The sequence below is a fragment of the Monodelphis domestica genome, chromosome 4 (assembly GCF_027887165.1).
Source record: "Monodelphis domestica isolate mMonDom1 chromosome 4, mMonDom1.pri, whole genome shotgun sequence".
In the NCBI taxonomy this organism is placed as follows: domain Eukaryota; kingdom Metazoa; phylum Chordata; class Mammalia; order Didelphimorphia; family Didelphidae; genus Monodelphis; species Monodelphis domestica.
In genome coordinates, this window is record NC_077230.1 from 410567462 (window position 1) to 410584447 (window position 16986).

Here is a 16986-nt window from a genome sequence, read left to right on the forward strand (position 1 = left end):
AGGGATCATAATATAGCACCTACTTCCTGGGGAGGACGAAATGAGATAATAGTTGTAAAGGATTTAGCACATACAGGTGCTATATAATAAGCATACATAATATCTAATATATGTAATTATAATCTAATATATAATCATTATAATATAGTATAGTATAACATAATATAGCATAATATAATATAGTATGATATACAACAGCTGTTATTGATACAGGGAATTCCCAAATGAAGAGATTGGCAGTCCAGGAGAGGCAGGGAACTTCTCTGCAACTATAATCTTAGAGTTGCCTGAGATCCCTTTGAAGTTAAATGACTTACCCAGGCTCACACAGCTATGATGTGTCAAGAGGAGGGCCTGGAACTTCTTGGATTTTAGAGCTGATACAGTCTTCACTAGAGAAGTAGATGAGGAAAGCTCAGGAAGGGGGAGATAGATGGTTGAATGTTCTCTCCATCCTAGGCTTTCTCTCATTATAGTAGATAATAACAGCACATTTCTCTAGGACTTTGGGGTTAAAAATCCATGACCTCTCCCATAATCCTATGAGATAGTCAAATGTTATTGTTCCCATTTTAGAGATAAAGAAGTTGAGGCTGAGTGATTTTTCATACAATCATAGGGCAGACACATATCTGATCCAGGATTTTAACTTCTGGTTTCTCCTTCCTCCAAGTTTGGAGGCTCCCCCCCCCCCATCGTATCACAAAGTCTCTCCTCTAGCAGCAAAATATTCTATTTTTTAGTCATTAGGGAACATAATTTAAAGTCAGGAAGACTGGAGTTCAAATCCCACCTCAATGTTTGCCCACTGTGTAATCCTAGGCAAATGAGTTGATTACTCTGTGCCTCAAGCTCCCCATTTGTTAAATGCGGGAATTGGCCTCGAACAGTCTCTTTCAGCTCTAAATCTCAGACCTTAAGCTGTCATGATTGAGCTCAATCTTCTCACTCTCCTAGCAGAGGAGCCTTTGATTTCTCCAACCCTCTGGAAGTGAGTCCAAGGCCCTCACACTCCACCCTTCTCCATGGCAAAGCCTGGGTTTGAGCCTCTGCTTCCCACCTTCCCCAATAGTTATGCCTGATCCTTTCCCTCCCTTCTTGGTATGAACCCCTTGATCCTGCCTCACACCGTCTAGGGGGGCATCAAAGGTCAATAAGACTGTTGTTTCCTTCCTGGAAGCTAAAAGAGTCCCCCATTCTGGAGAGAGAGGTAAGGGCTGGAAAAGAGCCAACAAGCCCCTGGGAGCAAAGGGTCTCAGACATTATTTCATGCAACATAAAATAATCTCAGTTCTGGCCCTCCTTACCCTATGTATGATGCCCGTGCATCAGGGAGGGAGGGAAGGGTGGTCGCAAGCGGGCCACATAAAGCTGAAGTGGGTTAGGAATCTTGGAGGAAAAAATAACCATGCTCTCAGCTCCCAGTTTGCCAAAAGCAATGTATTCTTGGGCAATGACACATCCCAGTGCCTTTCCTGGCTTGGCCCAGGGCAGGGGAATGGGCCCCCTGCCTCAGCCCTCCAGAGGGGAGGGGGAAATGCTGCCAGGGCAGGGAAGCCAGCCAGACTGCAGTTCACAAGTTGGTGCTTTGCTCCCTTAGGGGTTTGGCTGTCGATAATTTACCCTCCTGCCAATCTTTTTAGTGTCTGTCAAATACCTTGAGCCTCCAGGGTAGCCTGCCATAAGTAGATGCCTTAAGAAGAGCCAGAGAAAGAGAGATGGCTACTTCCCAAGGGGCCTCTCATAACCCCATTTCCCAGAGGAGGTACCCAAGACTTCTTCCAGGGCAACGCGATTCTCCCAAACCCCTTCTCCTTCCCAGTCTGGGGGGTGGGGGTGGGGAGGACAGAGCAGGAAGGGCCAGATTCAAGCTGTAATGAACTCTTTTCTGGGTTAAAGCTTACAGGACAGGGTCTATCTGAGCCCTCATCTTTCCTTTCTCCCCTTTTGGCTTGTCTCTTTCTCTTTTGTTTACTCATCTCTTTCCTGTATTGTGGAGGATTCAGGGAGCCCTGTGGGGTGCTGGGTATCAGAAGAAGGGAGACGGGTCCTTTTAAGCAAACTTACATTCCTGTCTTGTTAAGGAAAGGGGAGCCGGTGACAAAGTTTCCCCAAGACTCTGGTCAGTTTCCTCCTCCATCTGTAGTCTCCATGGAAACTAAGCCTCTGAAGTTTTCCTAAGCAAAGTCCAGTCTGTGGTTTAGCGGGGGAAGGAGAGAGGCCTGGGATTAGTCAACATGTGGGCAGGTGGGAGCTTGTCTGGGACAGGGAGGATAGGAAGAGGTCAGGGCTTGGCTAACCTGTGTTTTCCTAAACTGATTAGAGGTGAATTTGGCTTTTTTTTTAAACTTGACCTTCTGTCTTAGAATTAATACTGAGTATTGGTTCTAAGGCAGAAGAGCAGTAAGGGCTAGGCAGTGGGGGGTTAAGGGACTTGCCCAGGGTCACACAGCTAGGGAGTGTCTGAGGTCATATTTGAACTCATGTCCTGCCATCTCTAGGTCTGGCTCTCCACCTAGTTGCTTTCACAAGTGAATCTTAAAAGATTTTAGGATTTAGATTTAAAGGTATAAAGGACCATCTGGTCCAATTCTGATTTACAAATGAGGAAACTGAGGATGAGTGGTAAAATAATTTGCCCGAGGTCTAGATAGGATAATAAGATCAGAAAGGAACTTTAGACATCCTCTTGTCCAACTCCTTGATTTTACAGTTGAGGAAACAGACTCAGAAAGACCAAGGGACCTGCCTGAAGCTGCCCAGGTGATGCAGCAGTAGCCAGATTTGAATGGAGGTCTTCTGACTCTTTTAGCATCCCCTCAAAATCCCTGTGCCCCCCCCCATCTCTCCTACCCCAGCCCAGCTAGAAGAAGATCCAAGTATGGGTCATTTCCCTCATGAGATAAACAACAGGGCAGGGTCTCCTTCCTCACTGCCCAGTGACTGTGTCTCCTACAGAGTGTCCTGCTGGGTTTTTTGGCCTGGAGTGCCGGGGCGCCTGCCAGTGTGCCAACGGGGCCCCTTGTGATCACATGAGTGGCAGCTGCCTCTGCCCTGCTGGCTGGATCGGACCAAGCTGCAACCAGAGTGAGTCACGGTCCTCCCTGCCCCTTTGGGCTGAGCTCTGGGGATGGCGTGTCCTTTGGTTCCCTGAGCTCGTGCATCCCTGGCACAATTTGGGAGGGGGGGAATGAGGGGAGGAGATTGGGGTGTGGGCAGAAGGGGTGGCACAAACCCAGAGCGAGAAGCCAGCCTGGGGCTAGAAGGCTGGCTCGTAGTCGCCACCAGCCTGAGATGCCATGACCGATCCATTCTTCTCCCAGCATCTCCCTGCTTCTGAGAGCCCGTGGATGGGGTACTGAGGACACAGATATGGTTGGGACCAGCTCCTTGAGCTCCAGGAGCGTATAGACTAACGTGGAGTGCTGGGGGGGGGGGTGAGATGGGGTCAAGGAACAAATCACAGATAACTTGGTCATAAGGGAAAATGAGGTAAATCTAAAGAGGATGGACAGGCAAAGAGACATGGGAAATAGCGAGCAACAAAGCCCATACTTTCCCCTGGGAGGAAATGGTGGCAGGGAAGACCTTGTGGCTGAGGTTCATTCCATCTCCTCTCTTCAGGAGCTCCCACAAGCTATTCCCCACGCCATGCCTCCTGGGACAGGGGAAAGAGTCTTCTTGGCTGTGGAGTCTGAGGGTTTGGGTTCAAATCCTGCCTCTTGAGATTACCCCTCTAGGTCTCAGTTTACTCCTATGTAAAATGAGAGACTTGGATTAGATGGTCTCTGCGATCCCAGTCTCTGGCTCTAGAGTAAGGTGCGTGTGAGCATCTCTACCTCTCTCAAGCCTTGTCTTCCTTCAAGGCTCAGCTCAGTAGCCACCTCCTCCATGAAGCCTTCCTGTGGCTCCTTGTCAGACCTTTCTCCTGCCTGGGTTTTTCCTTGCATCATTATGTCTGGGTAGATCTTGGGGGGAATGGAGGGCCCTTGAGAGCAGGACCCGTCTCCTTTGTGCCTTCTTATCTCCAACACCTAGCAGAGTGACTGGCCTGCTGCAGGTGTTTGAGAAATGCTTTTCCATTTGTCTTGAATTGGAAGGGAGGAATGCCAAGTGGTTGGAGATGGGCTAGAGCGGGAATGATGGAGCCTGAGCAAATGTGGGCTCATGACAGCCCCTCCTGCCCCCAGATTCTTGTTTGTCCTCCTCTCGCCCCTCTCCAGCCCCAGCCTCGACACCCACCGGGGGCTTCTAGCTCCCAGCCTTGTCTTCTGGCCACCTCCCTGGCCAGAACCTAAATCTGCTTCTCTCCTCGAAGCCTGCCCAGCTCACACCTACGGGGAGAACTGTAGCCTCTCCTGCAGCTGCTTCCATGGAGCCTCCTGCAACCCAGTCAACGGGCAATGCCTGTGTGCCCCCGGCTGGATGGGGCCCACCTGCCAACAGGGTGAGTTCTGGGTCCCAACTTACCCTCCTCGCTGCCCACTGCTCGCTCCTAGGGGCTCAGAGGCAGGGCTGCCTGCTTCATCCATGTATGGGTTCTTCCATTCAGATTCCCACCCTTTCTCTTAAAAAGTGTTTTAAATCAGGGGCAGCTGGGTGGTTCAGTGGAATGAGAGCCAGGCCTAGAGATGGGGGTGGAGGAGGTCCTGAGTTCCAATCTGACCTCAGACACTTCCCAGCTGGGTGACCCTGGGCAAGTCACTTCACCCTATTACCCATCCCTTACCACTCTTCTACCTTGGAAGCAACATACAATATTGATTCCAAGATGGAAGGTAAGGAGAAAAATTTTTTTTAACTTTTACCTTCTGTTTCAGTATTAATTCTTTTTTGGGGGTATTCATTCTAAATTAGAAGCATGGCAAGGGCTAGGCAATCAGGGTCACATGCCTCTAGAGGAGGCGGTACCAATCTCTGCCTGAGTTTTTCTGTTTCCCTCCAGCTTGTCCAACAGGCCTATATGGATCGAATTGTCACCAGCCTTGCCTGTGTCAGAATGGTGGGACCTGTGATCCCGTCTCAGGCCACTGCCTGTGTCCAGAAGGCTGGAATGGTCTGGCCTGTGAGCAGGGTGAGCCTGAATGAAAGGGCCAGAGCAGATGGGAGGGGATGTGGATAGGGAGAAAGTCTGATGATGGGTCTGAGCATCCTGGGTGTCGGGTGGGGTCCCCATCATTTTTTCATGAGATGTATTCCATCTCCCTAAAGCCTAGGGTGCAGTTTCATGGGCATGCCTTGTGTGTGTGTGTGTGTGTGTGTGTGTGTGTGTGTGTGTGTGTGTGTGTGTGTGTCTGTCCTACTCACACATGTATGCATGCAGGCAACACCCTTGACTTTGGAATAAAGAGAGCCCTGTATTCAAATCCCAGCTCTGACATTTGCTAGCCATATTACCACAGGGGAGCCTCTGCTTTCTTCATCTATAAAACAGGGGTAATATTAAGACTCCGTATCCTATAGATTAAAGGTGGGATGGTATTGTATAACCCTTAAAGCACCATAAAAATATGAGCAGTAATTATTACAGAGGGAATGAGAATGACCAGGGCACTGACAGCGATGCCTCAATTATCACAATGGGTATCAGAATGGCCAGAGAGTTCATGGTGATGGTCCAGTTATCATGGTAGGAATCAGGATGGCCAGAGAGCTGATGGTGATGGTCCAGTTATCATGGTAGGAATCAGGATGGCCAGAGAGCTGATGGTGATGGTCCAGTTATCATGGTAGGAATCAGGATGGCCAGAGAGCTGATGGTGATGGTCTAGTCATCATGGTAGGAATCAGGATGGCCAGAGAGCTGATGGTGATGGTCTAGTTATCATGGTAGGAATCAGGATGGCCAGAGAGCTGATGGTGATGGTCCAGTTATCATGGTAGGAATCAGGATGGCCAGAGAGCTGATGGTGATGGTCTAGTTATCATGGTAGGAATCAGGATGGCCAGAGAGCTGATGGTGATGGTCCAGTTATCATGGTAGGAATCAGGATGGCCAGAGAGCTGATGGTGATGGTCTAGTCATCATGGTAGGAATCAGGATGGCCAGAGAGCTGATGGTGATGGTCTAGTTATCATGGTAGGAATCAGGATGGCCAGAGAGCTGATGGTGATGGTCTAGTTATCATGGTAGGAATCAGGATGGCCAGAGAGCTGATGGTGATGGTCCAGTTATCATGGTAGGAATCAGGATGGCCAGAGAGCTGATGGTGATGGTCCAGTTATCATGGTAGGAATCAGGATGGCCAGAGAGCTGATGGTGATGGTCCAGTTATCATGGTAGGAATCAGGATGGCCAGAGAGCTGATGGTGATGGTCTAGTTATCATGGTAGGAATCAGGATGGCCAGGGTGCTGATGGTGATGGTCCAGTTATCATGGTAGGAATCAGGATGGCCAGAGAGCTGATGGTGATGGTCTAGTTATCATGGTAGGAATCAGGATGGCCAGAGAGCTGATGGTGATGGTCTAGTTATCTTGGTAGGAATCAGGATGGCCAGGGTGCTGATGGTGATGGTCCAGTTATCATGGTAGGAATCAGGATGGCCAGAGAGCTGATGGTGATGGTCTAGTTATCATGGTAGGAATCAGGATGGCCAGGGTGCTGATGGTGATGGTCTAGTTATCATGGTAGGAATCAGGATGGCCAGGGTGCTGATGGTGATGGTCTAGTTATCATGGTAGGAATCAGGATGGCCAGAGAGCTGATGGTGATGGTCCAGTTATCATGGTAGGAATCAGGATGGCCAGGGTGCTGATGGTGATGGTCTAGTTATCATGGTAGGAATCAGGATGGCCAGAGAGCTGATGGTGATGGTCTAGTTATCATGGTAGGAATCAGGATGGCCAGAGAGCTGATGGTGATGGTCCAGTTATCATGGTAGGAATCAAGATGGCCAGAGAGCTGATGGTGATGGTCTAGTTATCATGGTAGGAATCAGGATGGCCAGGGTGCTGATGGTGATGGTCTAGTTATCATGGTAGGAATCAGGATGGTCAGAGAGCTGATGGTGATGGTCTAGTTATCATGGTAGGAATCAGGATGGCCAGAGAGCTGATGGTGATGGTCTATTTATCATGGTAGGAATCAGGATGGCCAGAGAGCTGATGGTGATGGTCCAGTTATCATGGTAGGAATCAGGATGGCCAGAGAGCTGATGGTGATGGTCCAGTTATCATGGTAGGAATCAGGATGGCCAGAGAGCTGATGGTGATGGTCTAGTCATCATGGTAGGAATCAGGATGGTCAGAGAGCTGATGGTGATGGTCTAGTTATCATGGTAGGAATCAGGATGGTCAGAGAGCTGATGGTGATGGTCTAGTTATCATGGTAGGAATCAGGATGGCCAGAGAGCTGATGGTGATGGTCTAGTTATCATGGTAGGAATCAGGATGGCCAGGGTGCTGATGGTGATGGTCTAGTTATCATGGTAGGAATCAGGATGGCCAGAGAGCTGATGGTGATGGTCTAGTTATCATGGTAGGAATCAGGATGGCCAGGGTGCTGATGGTGATGGTCTAGTTATCATGGTAGGAATCAGGATGGCCAGGGTGCTGATGGTGATGGTCTAGTTATCATGGTAGGAATCAGGATGGCCAGAGAGCTGATGGTGATGGTCCAGTTATCATGGTAGGAATCAGGATGGTCAGAGAGCTGATGGTGATGGTCTAGTTATCATGGTAGGAATCAGGATGGTCAGAGAGCTGATGGTGATGGTCTAGTTATCTTGGTAGGAATCAGGATGGCCAGGGTGCTGATGGTGATGGTCCAGTTATCATGGTAGGAATCAGGATGGCCAGAGAGCTGATGGTGATGGTCTAGTTATCATGGTAGCAATCAGGATGGCCAGAGAGCTGATGGTGATGGTCTAGTTATCATGGTAGGAATCAGGATGGCCAGGGTGCTGATGGTGATGGTCTAGTTATCATGGTAGGAATCAGGATGGCCAGGGTGCTGATGGTGATGGTCTAGTTATCATGGTAGGAATCAGGATGGCCAGAGAGCTGATGGTGATGGTCTAGTTATCATGGTAGGAATCAGGATGGCCAGAGAGCTGATGGTGATGGTCCAGTTATCATGGTAGGAATCAGGATGGCCAGGGTGCTGATGGTGATGGTCTAGTTATCATGGTAGGAATCAGGATGGCCAGAGAGCTGATGGTGATGGTCCAGTTATCATGGTAGGAATCAGGATGGCCAGGGTGCTGATGGTGATGGTCTAGTTATCATGGTAGGAATCAGGATGGCCAGAGAGCTGATGGTGATGGTCCAGTTATCATGGTAGGAATCAGGATGGCCAGGGTGCTGATGGTGATGGTCTAGTTATCATGGTAGGAATCAGGATGGCCAGAGAGCTGATGGTGATGGTCTAGTTATCATGGTAGGAATCAGGATGGCCAGGGTGCTGATGGTGATGGTCTAGTTATCATGGTAGGAATCAGGATGGCCAGGGTGCTGATGGTGATGGTCTAGTTATCATGGTAGGAATCAGGATGGCCAGGGTGCTGATGGTGATGGTCTAGTTATCATGGTAGGAATCAGGATGGCCAGGGTGCTGATGGTGATGGTCTAGTTATCATGGTAGGAATCAGGATGGCCAGGGTGCTGATGGTGATGGTCTAGTTATCATGGTAGGAATCAGGATGGCCAGAGAGCTGATGGTGATACCCCCTGACATCTTTCTGTGTGTTGGCTTTCAAACCCCTGCCACCCTTCTGACCCTCTAGGAAGAATGGCCAGCCCACCAGGGGCCATCTTTCTGGCCAGGCAGCCCTGGCTCCTTCTTGGGAACATTGGGGTTCTCTCATCCTTCTTGGCTTTCCTAGAATGCCTCCCTGGGAAGTTTGGAGCTGACTGTCAGCAGAGCTGTGACTGCTTGAATGGGGGCCACTGTGACCGGCGCACAGGGGAGTGCACCTGCCCAGCTGGTTGGACCGGAGACAAGTGTCAGAGCCGTAAGTGACCAGCACCCAGACACCCACACAAGCCATGTAGTCACATAGAGCAGCCCATAAAAATGCATTCAGAAGCACAAATATGGGAGCACACATGTGGATAAACATACCCATGAACACAGTCAAATAAATATAGATATACAGAGAAACACAGATACATTTTCTTTTCTTTTTTTAAGTCTTCTGTTTTAGAATCAATACTGTGATTCCAAAGCAGAAGAGAGGTAAGGGCTAGTCAACAGGGGTTAAGTGACTTGCCCAAGGTCATACAGCTAGGACTGTAGATACATTTTCAATTTGATTCAATTCAATAAACATTATTAAGCACCTCTTATGTACGAAGCACTATGCTAAGTGCTGGGGATACAAAAAGAGACAAAAGTCAGTTCCTTCCTTCTAGGAGCTCACAATCTAAATGATACATGAGTATATATGTAGGCAACAAGCAATTATTAAGCACCATCTGTAGACCATGCCCTGAGCTAAATTTGGGTGATAGAAATTCAAGCAATGAAACAGCCCCTACTTAAACAGCTTATATTCTAATGGGAAAAGATAACAAGGACCTTTATGGTCCTTATACATTTTTAAAAGACTAAATATAGTCTTTTACAAATATATATTTATATTTATTTATATATATAATAAAAATATAAAAAATATAAATATAGTCGGGAGGGAGTAGTTCCAGGTATGGAGATTTGTCAGTGCAAAGGTGTGAAAATGGACCGTGGAAGGTTATGTGTGAAGAACAGAGAAGAACAGTTAGATCAAATCAAGGAATGCTGGAGGAGGAGTAATAGTGAGTCTGGAATGATGGTTTGGAGCTGGGCTGTAGAGGATGTCAAAACTAAATAGATCATCTATAATAGATCATACTTTTACTAATTATTAATTCATACTTATAAAATTTATTACTTTGAATTGTGGCATAGGAGGCCATGAATATAGTTAGAATGAACCTTAGATGCTGTCTAGTCCAACCCCCTCTTTTTACAGATGAGGGAACTCAGGTCCAGGGAGGTGAACGACTTTGCCTAGGTAGTAAGCAACATCAGAGATGGAGTTGAAACCCAGATCATTGCTCTTTCTCCTGTGCCATACAGGTATTCCACAAACAGGTGTGAACAGCCACATGCACTGGCATATAAATAAGGAGGGAAGGAAGGAAGGAAGGAAGGAAGGAAGGAAGGAAGGAAGGAAGGAAGGAAGGAAGGAAGGAAGGAAGGAAGGAAGGAAGGAAGGAAGGAAGGAAGGAAGGAAGGAAGGAAGGAAGGAAGGAAGGAAGGAAGGAAGGAAGGAGGGAGGGAGGGAAGGAGGGAACATCCAGGTTTCCCCTTCTGGGGTGCATGGCTGCCCCTTGTGGGTGCACGCCCCAGATGGCCATACACCAGCCTAGACACAGCCTAGTCACAGACACAAGAGCAACCCCACACTTCAGGCAGGCGCAAGTGCCCAGAGCCCAGCCCCACACAGATACTCACGCCTCCTGACTGTCCCGTCTTTAGTTCAGCCCAGCCAGCATGTCAGGGCTCAGAAGAAACCTCTTCTGGTGCCATGGGACCTCCCTCTCTTTCTTCTGCCTTTCTTGCTCTGGCTCCTTGGTGACTTGTCCCTTGCTCACTGGAGACCCCAGGGCCCGGGGTCTGGGCTGGGCTGGGTCTCCCTGCCCTGTGACTCGCTGTCTTGTAGCTGTGAGGGGGAGGAGAGAGGGTGGCACCATGTGGACAGCTGCTCAGGACTGAGCATCCCTCTCTCATGCCCTGCCGGAGCCTCCCTGCCTCCCTCCTGGCTCTCCTGCTGTGGTGCTTCTCCTAATGCCTGGCAGCCTCAGCCCCAAGCCTGCACAGTGCCCCATGGGAGGGGAGAGGCGGGCCAAGCCCTGGGTGCCCCCTGGCCGGGGCCCTGCCCTCCGCAGCCCCCGACTTCAGCTTGGGGTCCCGGAGACTCCTCCGCCTGCTGCTCTGACCCAGTGGCTGAGTCCCAGCCAGGAACCTGACCTGGCCAAGGGTCTGAGCAAGCCCAAACCGGGGCTCGTGTTTGTCTGCCCAGAGTGAGGTTTTGATGGGCTGAGGAAAGCCCCAGAGCGGACGGCCCCCCCGACCCCCCTCACCTTTTGTCCCTCTGCTTTGCTGCAGCCTGTCCAGAGGGCACGTTCGGGCTGCGCTGCGCTGAACGGTGTGACTGCCGGCCGGGGGTACCAGCCTGCCACGCTGTCACGGGCACCTGCCTCTGCCCACCCGGCTGGCGGGGCCAGAGATGTGAGAAAGGTGAGGCTGCGAGAGGGGCCTGCGGAGGGCCTGCGGTGCTTCCCCCTTCCATATGGGAGCCTAGTCTCCGTGATCCCCTTTCCTTTCTTTATGTCCTGCGTCCTTCCCCTCTTCTCTCCCTCCCTCCCTCCCTCCCTCCCTCCCTCCCTCCCTTCCTTCCTTCCTTCCTCCCTCCCTCCCTCCCTCCCTCCCTCCCTCCCACCTTTCCTTCCTTCCTTCCTTCCTTCCTTCCTTCCTTCCTTCCTTCCTTCCTTCCTTCCTTCCTTCCTTCCTTCCTTCCTTCCTTCCTTCCTTCCTTCCTTCCTTCCTTCCTTCCTTCCTTCCTCATTTCTCCTTCACTTCCTATCTCCCATTGCCTCCTCCTCCTCTCCCTCCATATCACAAGCCCTGGAGCCAGAGAACCAGGGCTCAAATCCCACTTACTTTGTGACCTGGGCCTCAGTTTCCCCATCTGTAAAATGGAGGCCCTTGAGCACTCACTTCCCTTCCCTTGTCTCCTCATGCCTCACAGCCACCCCCACTTTCATTCTGTTCTTTTGCCTTTCTCCCTGGCTGGAAGAGTGCTGGGGGAATGATGCAGCCAGGCCCCTGGCGTCTTTGCAAATGGAGCCCCTTGGGCATCAACTAGGAAACCTTGAGCCCCATCCTGCCCAGATCGGGGAGGCCCAGGGGGCCCTGCATGGTCCCTTCCCCAGGGGGCTCTCATGGGTCCTGCTCTGCTCTCTGCAGCCTGCCTGCCAGGCTGGTTTGGGGAGGCCTGTGCCCAGCGCTGTTCCTGTCCTCCTGGCATCTCCTGTAACCACATCACTGGAGAGTGCGGCTGCCCCCTCGGCTTCACTGGCCTCGGCTGTGAGCAATGTAAGCCCCGGGATGGAGCGGGGTGGGCAGGGGAGAGGGTGGGGGCTCCAGACCAGTTCCCTAATGATACATATAAAGAAACCGAGGCACAGGACAGTCAAGTGACTTAGCCAAAGTCACACACAGCAAATGCATATCTCAGTAAACCTCTTCAAGCACAGCATCTTCTCTATTACATCCTCCACTTGGCAATTAATTTTCTGTTAATGCTACTGCTTGATAGAGAAGATCTATAGATAAATCATTTTAACCAGTCCAGAGGGCAGCTAGGTGGCACCTTGGATGGAGTGCTGGGCCTGGAGTCAGGAAGACTCCTCTTCCTGAGTTCAAATCCAGCCTCAGTCACTTCTTACTCTCTGTGTGACCCTGGACAAGTCACTTAATCCTGTTGGCCTCAGTTTCCTCATCTGTCCAATAAGCAGAAGAAGGAAATGGCCAGCCGCTCCAGTATCTTAGCTGTGTGACCCTGGACAAGTCACTTAATCCTGTTGGCCTCAGTTTCCTCATCTGTCCAATGAGCTGGAGAAGGAAATGGCCAGCCGCTCCAATATCTTTAGCAAGAAACTCCAAATAACTGGACAAAACTAAAAAAGCTCAATAACAATCAGCCTACAAACATCGAATCTCCTATTTGTAGGTTTCTGTACTTGGTTTTAAGGAAACACAGAGATGGATAAGAAAGGCCAGTCCTTGCCCTCAAGGAGTTTAAATTCCTTTTCATTCCCCATTTTTTCTCTCCTAGACTCTTGGAAGAGCCGCCATCTTGAAACTTTGTCTCTGGCTGGTCCTTTCCCAATCCGTCTTCCACAGAGCTAACTCAGTTTCCCCTTCTTCTTAGCAACCCTCTATTAAATTAAAAATTCTTCATCCCATTGAAGGCATTCAAGGCCTTCTCCAGTCTAACCTGGTTCCTGCTTTTTTGACCAACCTTCCCATAGTCAATAAGCACAAGCAATAGATCTATGATTGGATTGATACAGGAAGCTCCTGGTGGGCAAAGTCCCTCTATGAATGCCTCTTTGAACCTCCTCTGAAAAATTATAGTCTTGAGGAGCTGCCTGGACCTTGGAGAGGTTAAGTGATCTGCCCACACAGATAGGTCCAAGGCAGGACTTGAACTCAGGTCTTCCTAGCTTCAAGGCCATTTTCCTCCCTACTGAATTATTAAAATTCAAGGCAAACTAGACTGTCCCCCTTTCTCATGGACCCTCTTGCCTCTCTGTATTTGTGTACATTGTTCTTTGTATCAAAAAATAACAATGATAATAAGAGCTAACTTTTATATAGCATCTACTATGTGCCAGGTACTTTACACATATCTCATTAGATCTTCTTGACAACCCTGGGCAGTAGGTACTGTTATTATCCCCCCATTTTACATTTGAGGAAACTGAGGCAGAGGTTAAGTGACTTACCCAGGGCCACACAGGTAGCATGTGTCTGGATCAGGAATGGACTCCCCCTCATCTGACTCTGTTAAAGGTCCTTCCTCCCTTCAAGGTCCAATTCCAAAGCTACCTTCTCTCTGGGTCTTTCCTTTGCTGCCTACCTTGCTTTAACCTTAATTATAGACTCGTATCTCTTATCTAGATGTCTGTCCAGTAGATGGGGAATTCCTTGAGGACAAGGATTACATAATTTGCCATTTTGTTGATCTGAAGTGAAACCATGAATGAAAATGAACCGAAAATCACTTATTAAGTGCTTCCCAGTGGATAGAGCACCAGGCCTAGAGTCAAGAGGTCCTGGGTTCAATTCCGGCCTCAGACACTTCCTGGCTGTGTGGTCCTGGGCAAGTCCCTTGAACCCAATTGTCTGGCCCTTGCCTCTCTTCTGTCTTAGAAGTGATCCAAGGAGAGGGAAAGAACAGGAATTGTGTAACCATGGAAAAATATCCTCAATTAATTAAATAAAATTTTTCAATAAAAAAAAAAACAAGAAGTGATCCTAAGATGGAAGATGAGGGTTAAACAACAAAAACAGGACAGGAGAGTTAGACTTGGAGTCGGGAAGATCTGGATTCCAATCTGACTTCAGCTACTTTCTAGCTGGGTGACCCTGGGCAAGTCACTTCACCTTGATTCCCGAGCCCTTACCTTTCCATCTTAGAATTGATGCTGAGACATAAGGTGAGGGGGGTAAGAAAGTGCCTGCTCTCTGCCAAGTAACTGAGTTGAACTTGCTGAAGAGGACGAGGGAAGCTTGGCACGTCTCACGGTGTTTCCTCTCACCAGCCTGTCGGCCTGGGACCTTTGGGGTGAACTGTGGCCAGGTGTGCAAGTGCCCCGGCGAGAACCAGGACTGCCATCCGGTGACAGGGGAGTGTGTGTGTGCCCCCGGCTTCCACGGCAGCGGCTGCCGACTCCGTGAGTGCCACTCGCCCTCCGGACCCCGGGCACCCCCTTGGCAGGAGCATCTCCTCCCTTGTCTCCCCTGGATCCAAGCTAAAGCCGAGTCAAACAGGAGCCCCCCAGCTCGCACCACCTTCTTTCCTCCTCATTCCCTGCGAAGATGAGAACTCCTGGCTCTCGGGAAGCTTGTGGTCCAGCTCCTCTGGTCCTCCAGGCCTCCCGGAGGAGGAAGATAGGCAGCGGCTACCCACTGACCACCCCCCTCTCTCTCCTCTCTGCAGGGTGCCCCTCTGGGCGCTATGGCCCTAACTGCGAACGCCCGTGCGGATGTCAGAACGGGGGCTCCTGCGATGCCAGGACAGGCACCTGCCGCTGCCCTCCTGGATACATCGGTGCTGACTGTGCCCTAGGTGAGTCGGGGAGACCGGGCTGAGGGTCAAGCATTTGTTGGCTCCCTACGGTGCCTAGTCACTGAGCTGGGAGCTAGAGATACAAAAAGACAGACCCATCCTGCCTCAAGGAGATTCCATTCTATTGCTATTATCCCCAATTTACAGTTGAGGAAACTGAGGCAGATAGAGTTTAACCAATTTTCCCAGGGTCCCAACAACCCTGAGAGGTAGGTCCTGCTATTATCCCCAGTTTACAGATGAGGAAACTGAGGCAGACAAAAGTGGAGTGACTTGCCCAGGGTCCCAACAACTCTGGAAGGTAGATGCTGATATTATCCCCAATTTACAGATGAGTAAACAGAGGCAGACAGAAGTGAAGCAACTTGCCCAAGGTCCCACCAACCCTGGGAGGTAGGTCCTGCTATTATCCCCAATTTGCAGATGAGGAAACTAAGGCAGACAAAAATGAAGTGACTTGCCCAAGGGTCCAACAACCCTAGGAGGTAGATATTGCTATTATCCCCAGTTTATAGTTGAGGAAACTGAGGCAGATAGCAATGAACTGATTTGCCAAGGGTCACAAACCCCTGAGAGGTAGGTCCTACAATTATCCCCAATTTACAGATGAGGAAACAGAGGCAGACAGAAGTGAAGTAACTTGCCCAAGGTCCCCACAATCCTGAGAGGTAGGTCCTGCTATTATCCCCAGTTTACAGTTGAGGAGACTGAGGCAGATAGAGTTTAACTGATTTGCCGAGGGTCCCACCAACCCTGGGAGTTAAGTCTTTCTATTATCCCCAATTTGCAGATGAGGAAACAGAGGCAGACAAAAGTGAAGTGACTTGCCCAGGGTCACACAGCTAGGAAATGTCTACATTCAGATTTGAACTCAGATCTTTGGGTCACCAAGTCCAGCACTCTCTCCACTGTGGCCACTGATGGCAGTGTGCTCAAATAGAACCCTAAATTTGGAGTTGGAAGACTTGATGTACCACTTGCTTCCCTGTGACCCTGTATCTTCTGCCCTCTGAGCCTCTGTGACTTACAGGATGAAAGGAGGGAGCAGTGGGCCAGGTGACTTCCAAGGTCTCTTCCAGTTCCAAGTTGCTGCTGCCATGACCTAATTAGCAAAGTGGCCAAGATTTTCTAGGAAAAAAACAAAATGTATTGACAATGTCAAAAATACCAAAGCTTCAGGCACTGCTTTGGAGACCAGGAAACACTCAGCACGGGATGAACTCCTATTTCTAACTGTTTTCTTGACTTTGAAAAGGAAAAGAAAAGAAATCTTGATTTTCAGTGGTTAGCTCCTAAAAGGGAGAGAAAGAGCTGGGGCCATTTCTGCTAGCTCTGGCCACAGAAAGGCACACATTTGTGTGATCCCACAGTTAGAGATTCAGAGCAGGAAGGGATGGAACTAAGTGGTCAAGCCCAGAGCTCTGGTTAAATGAGGACACAGGAGTGGAGAACAGGCTTGGGACTCCTCCCCAGCCCTATTTGTTAATAGGAAGGCTCCTTAGAATTATAGGGGCTACTACATAGGTGACACAGTGGATAAAGCACCAGGAGTCAGGAAGACCGGAGTTCAAATCTGGACTAAGACATCTACTAGCTGTGTGACTCTAGCCCATTGGCCTCAGTTTCCTCATCTGTAAAATGAGCTGGAGAAGGAAATGGCAAATCCTCCAGAATCCTTACCAAGATAACCTCAATTGGGGGTCACAAAGATTCAAGCATGACTAAAAAAATGACTGAACAATTAGAATTATAGAAATTGAAACTGGACCTTTGAGACTGCCTAGGTGCAACCCCCTCATATTACAGATGAGAAAACTGAGATCCAGAGAGGTTTAAAGTCATTTCACCCTATTTACCTCAGTTTACTCATCTGTAAAATGAGCTGGAGAAGGAAATGGTGAACCGCTCCAGTATCTCTGCCAAGAAAATCCCAGATGGGTCATATCAGTCATAACTTGCTTGCCTCAGTTTCTCATCTGTCAATTGAACTAGAGAAGGAAATGGCAAAGTACTCCAGTATCTCTGCCAAGAAAACCCCAAATGGGGCCATGACACCAGTCATAACTTGCTTGCCTCAGTTTCCTCATCTGTCAATCGAACTAGAGAAGGAAATGGCAAAGTACTCCAGTATCTCTGCCAAGAAA

The 16986-nt window shown here is 49.4% G+C and overlaps 1 protein-coding gene across 1 annotated transcript in view; it reads left to right on the top strand.

The window, feature by feature from the left end:
* Window positions 1–16986, top strand: part of MEGF6 (multiple EGF like domains 6) — a 149147-nt gene that overhangs the window by 111691 nt on the left and 20470 nt on the right. Inside the window, exons 19-26 of the mRNA XM_056826200.1 lie at window positions 2959–3087; window positions 4319–4447; window positions 4946–5074; window positions 8825–8953; window positions 11092–11223; window positions 11953–12081; window positions 14316–14447; window positions 14714–14842. Coding sequence (XP_056682178.1) covers window positions 2959–3087; window positions 4319–4447; window positions 4946–5074; window positions 8825–8953; window positions 11092–11223; window positions 11953–12081; window positions 14316–14447; window positions 14714–14842 — 1038 coding nt within the window. The remainder of the gene's footprint in view (window positions 1–2958; window positions 3088–4318; window positions 4448–4945; window positions 5075–8824; window positions 8954–11091; window positions 11224–11952; window positions 12082–14315; window positions 14448–14713; window positions 14843–16986) is intronic.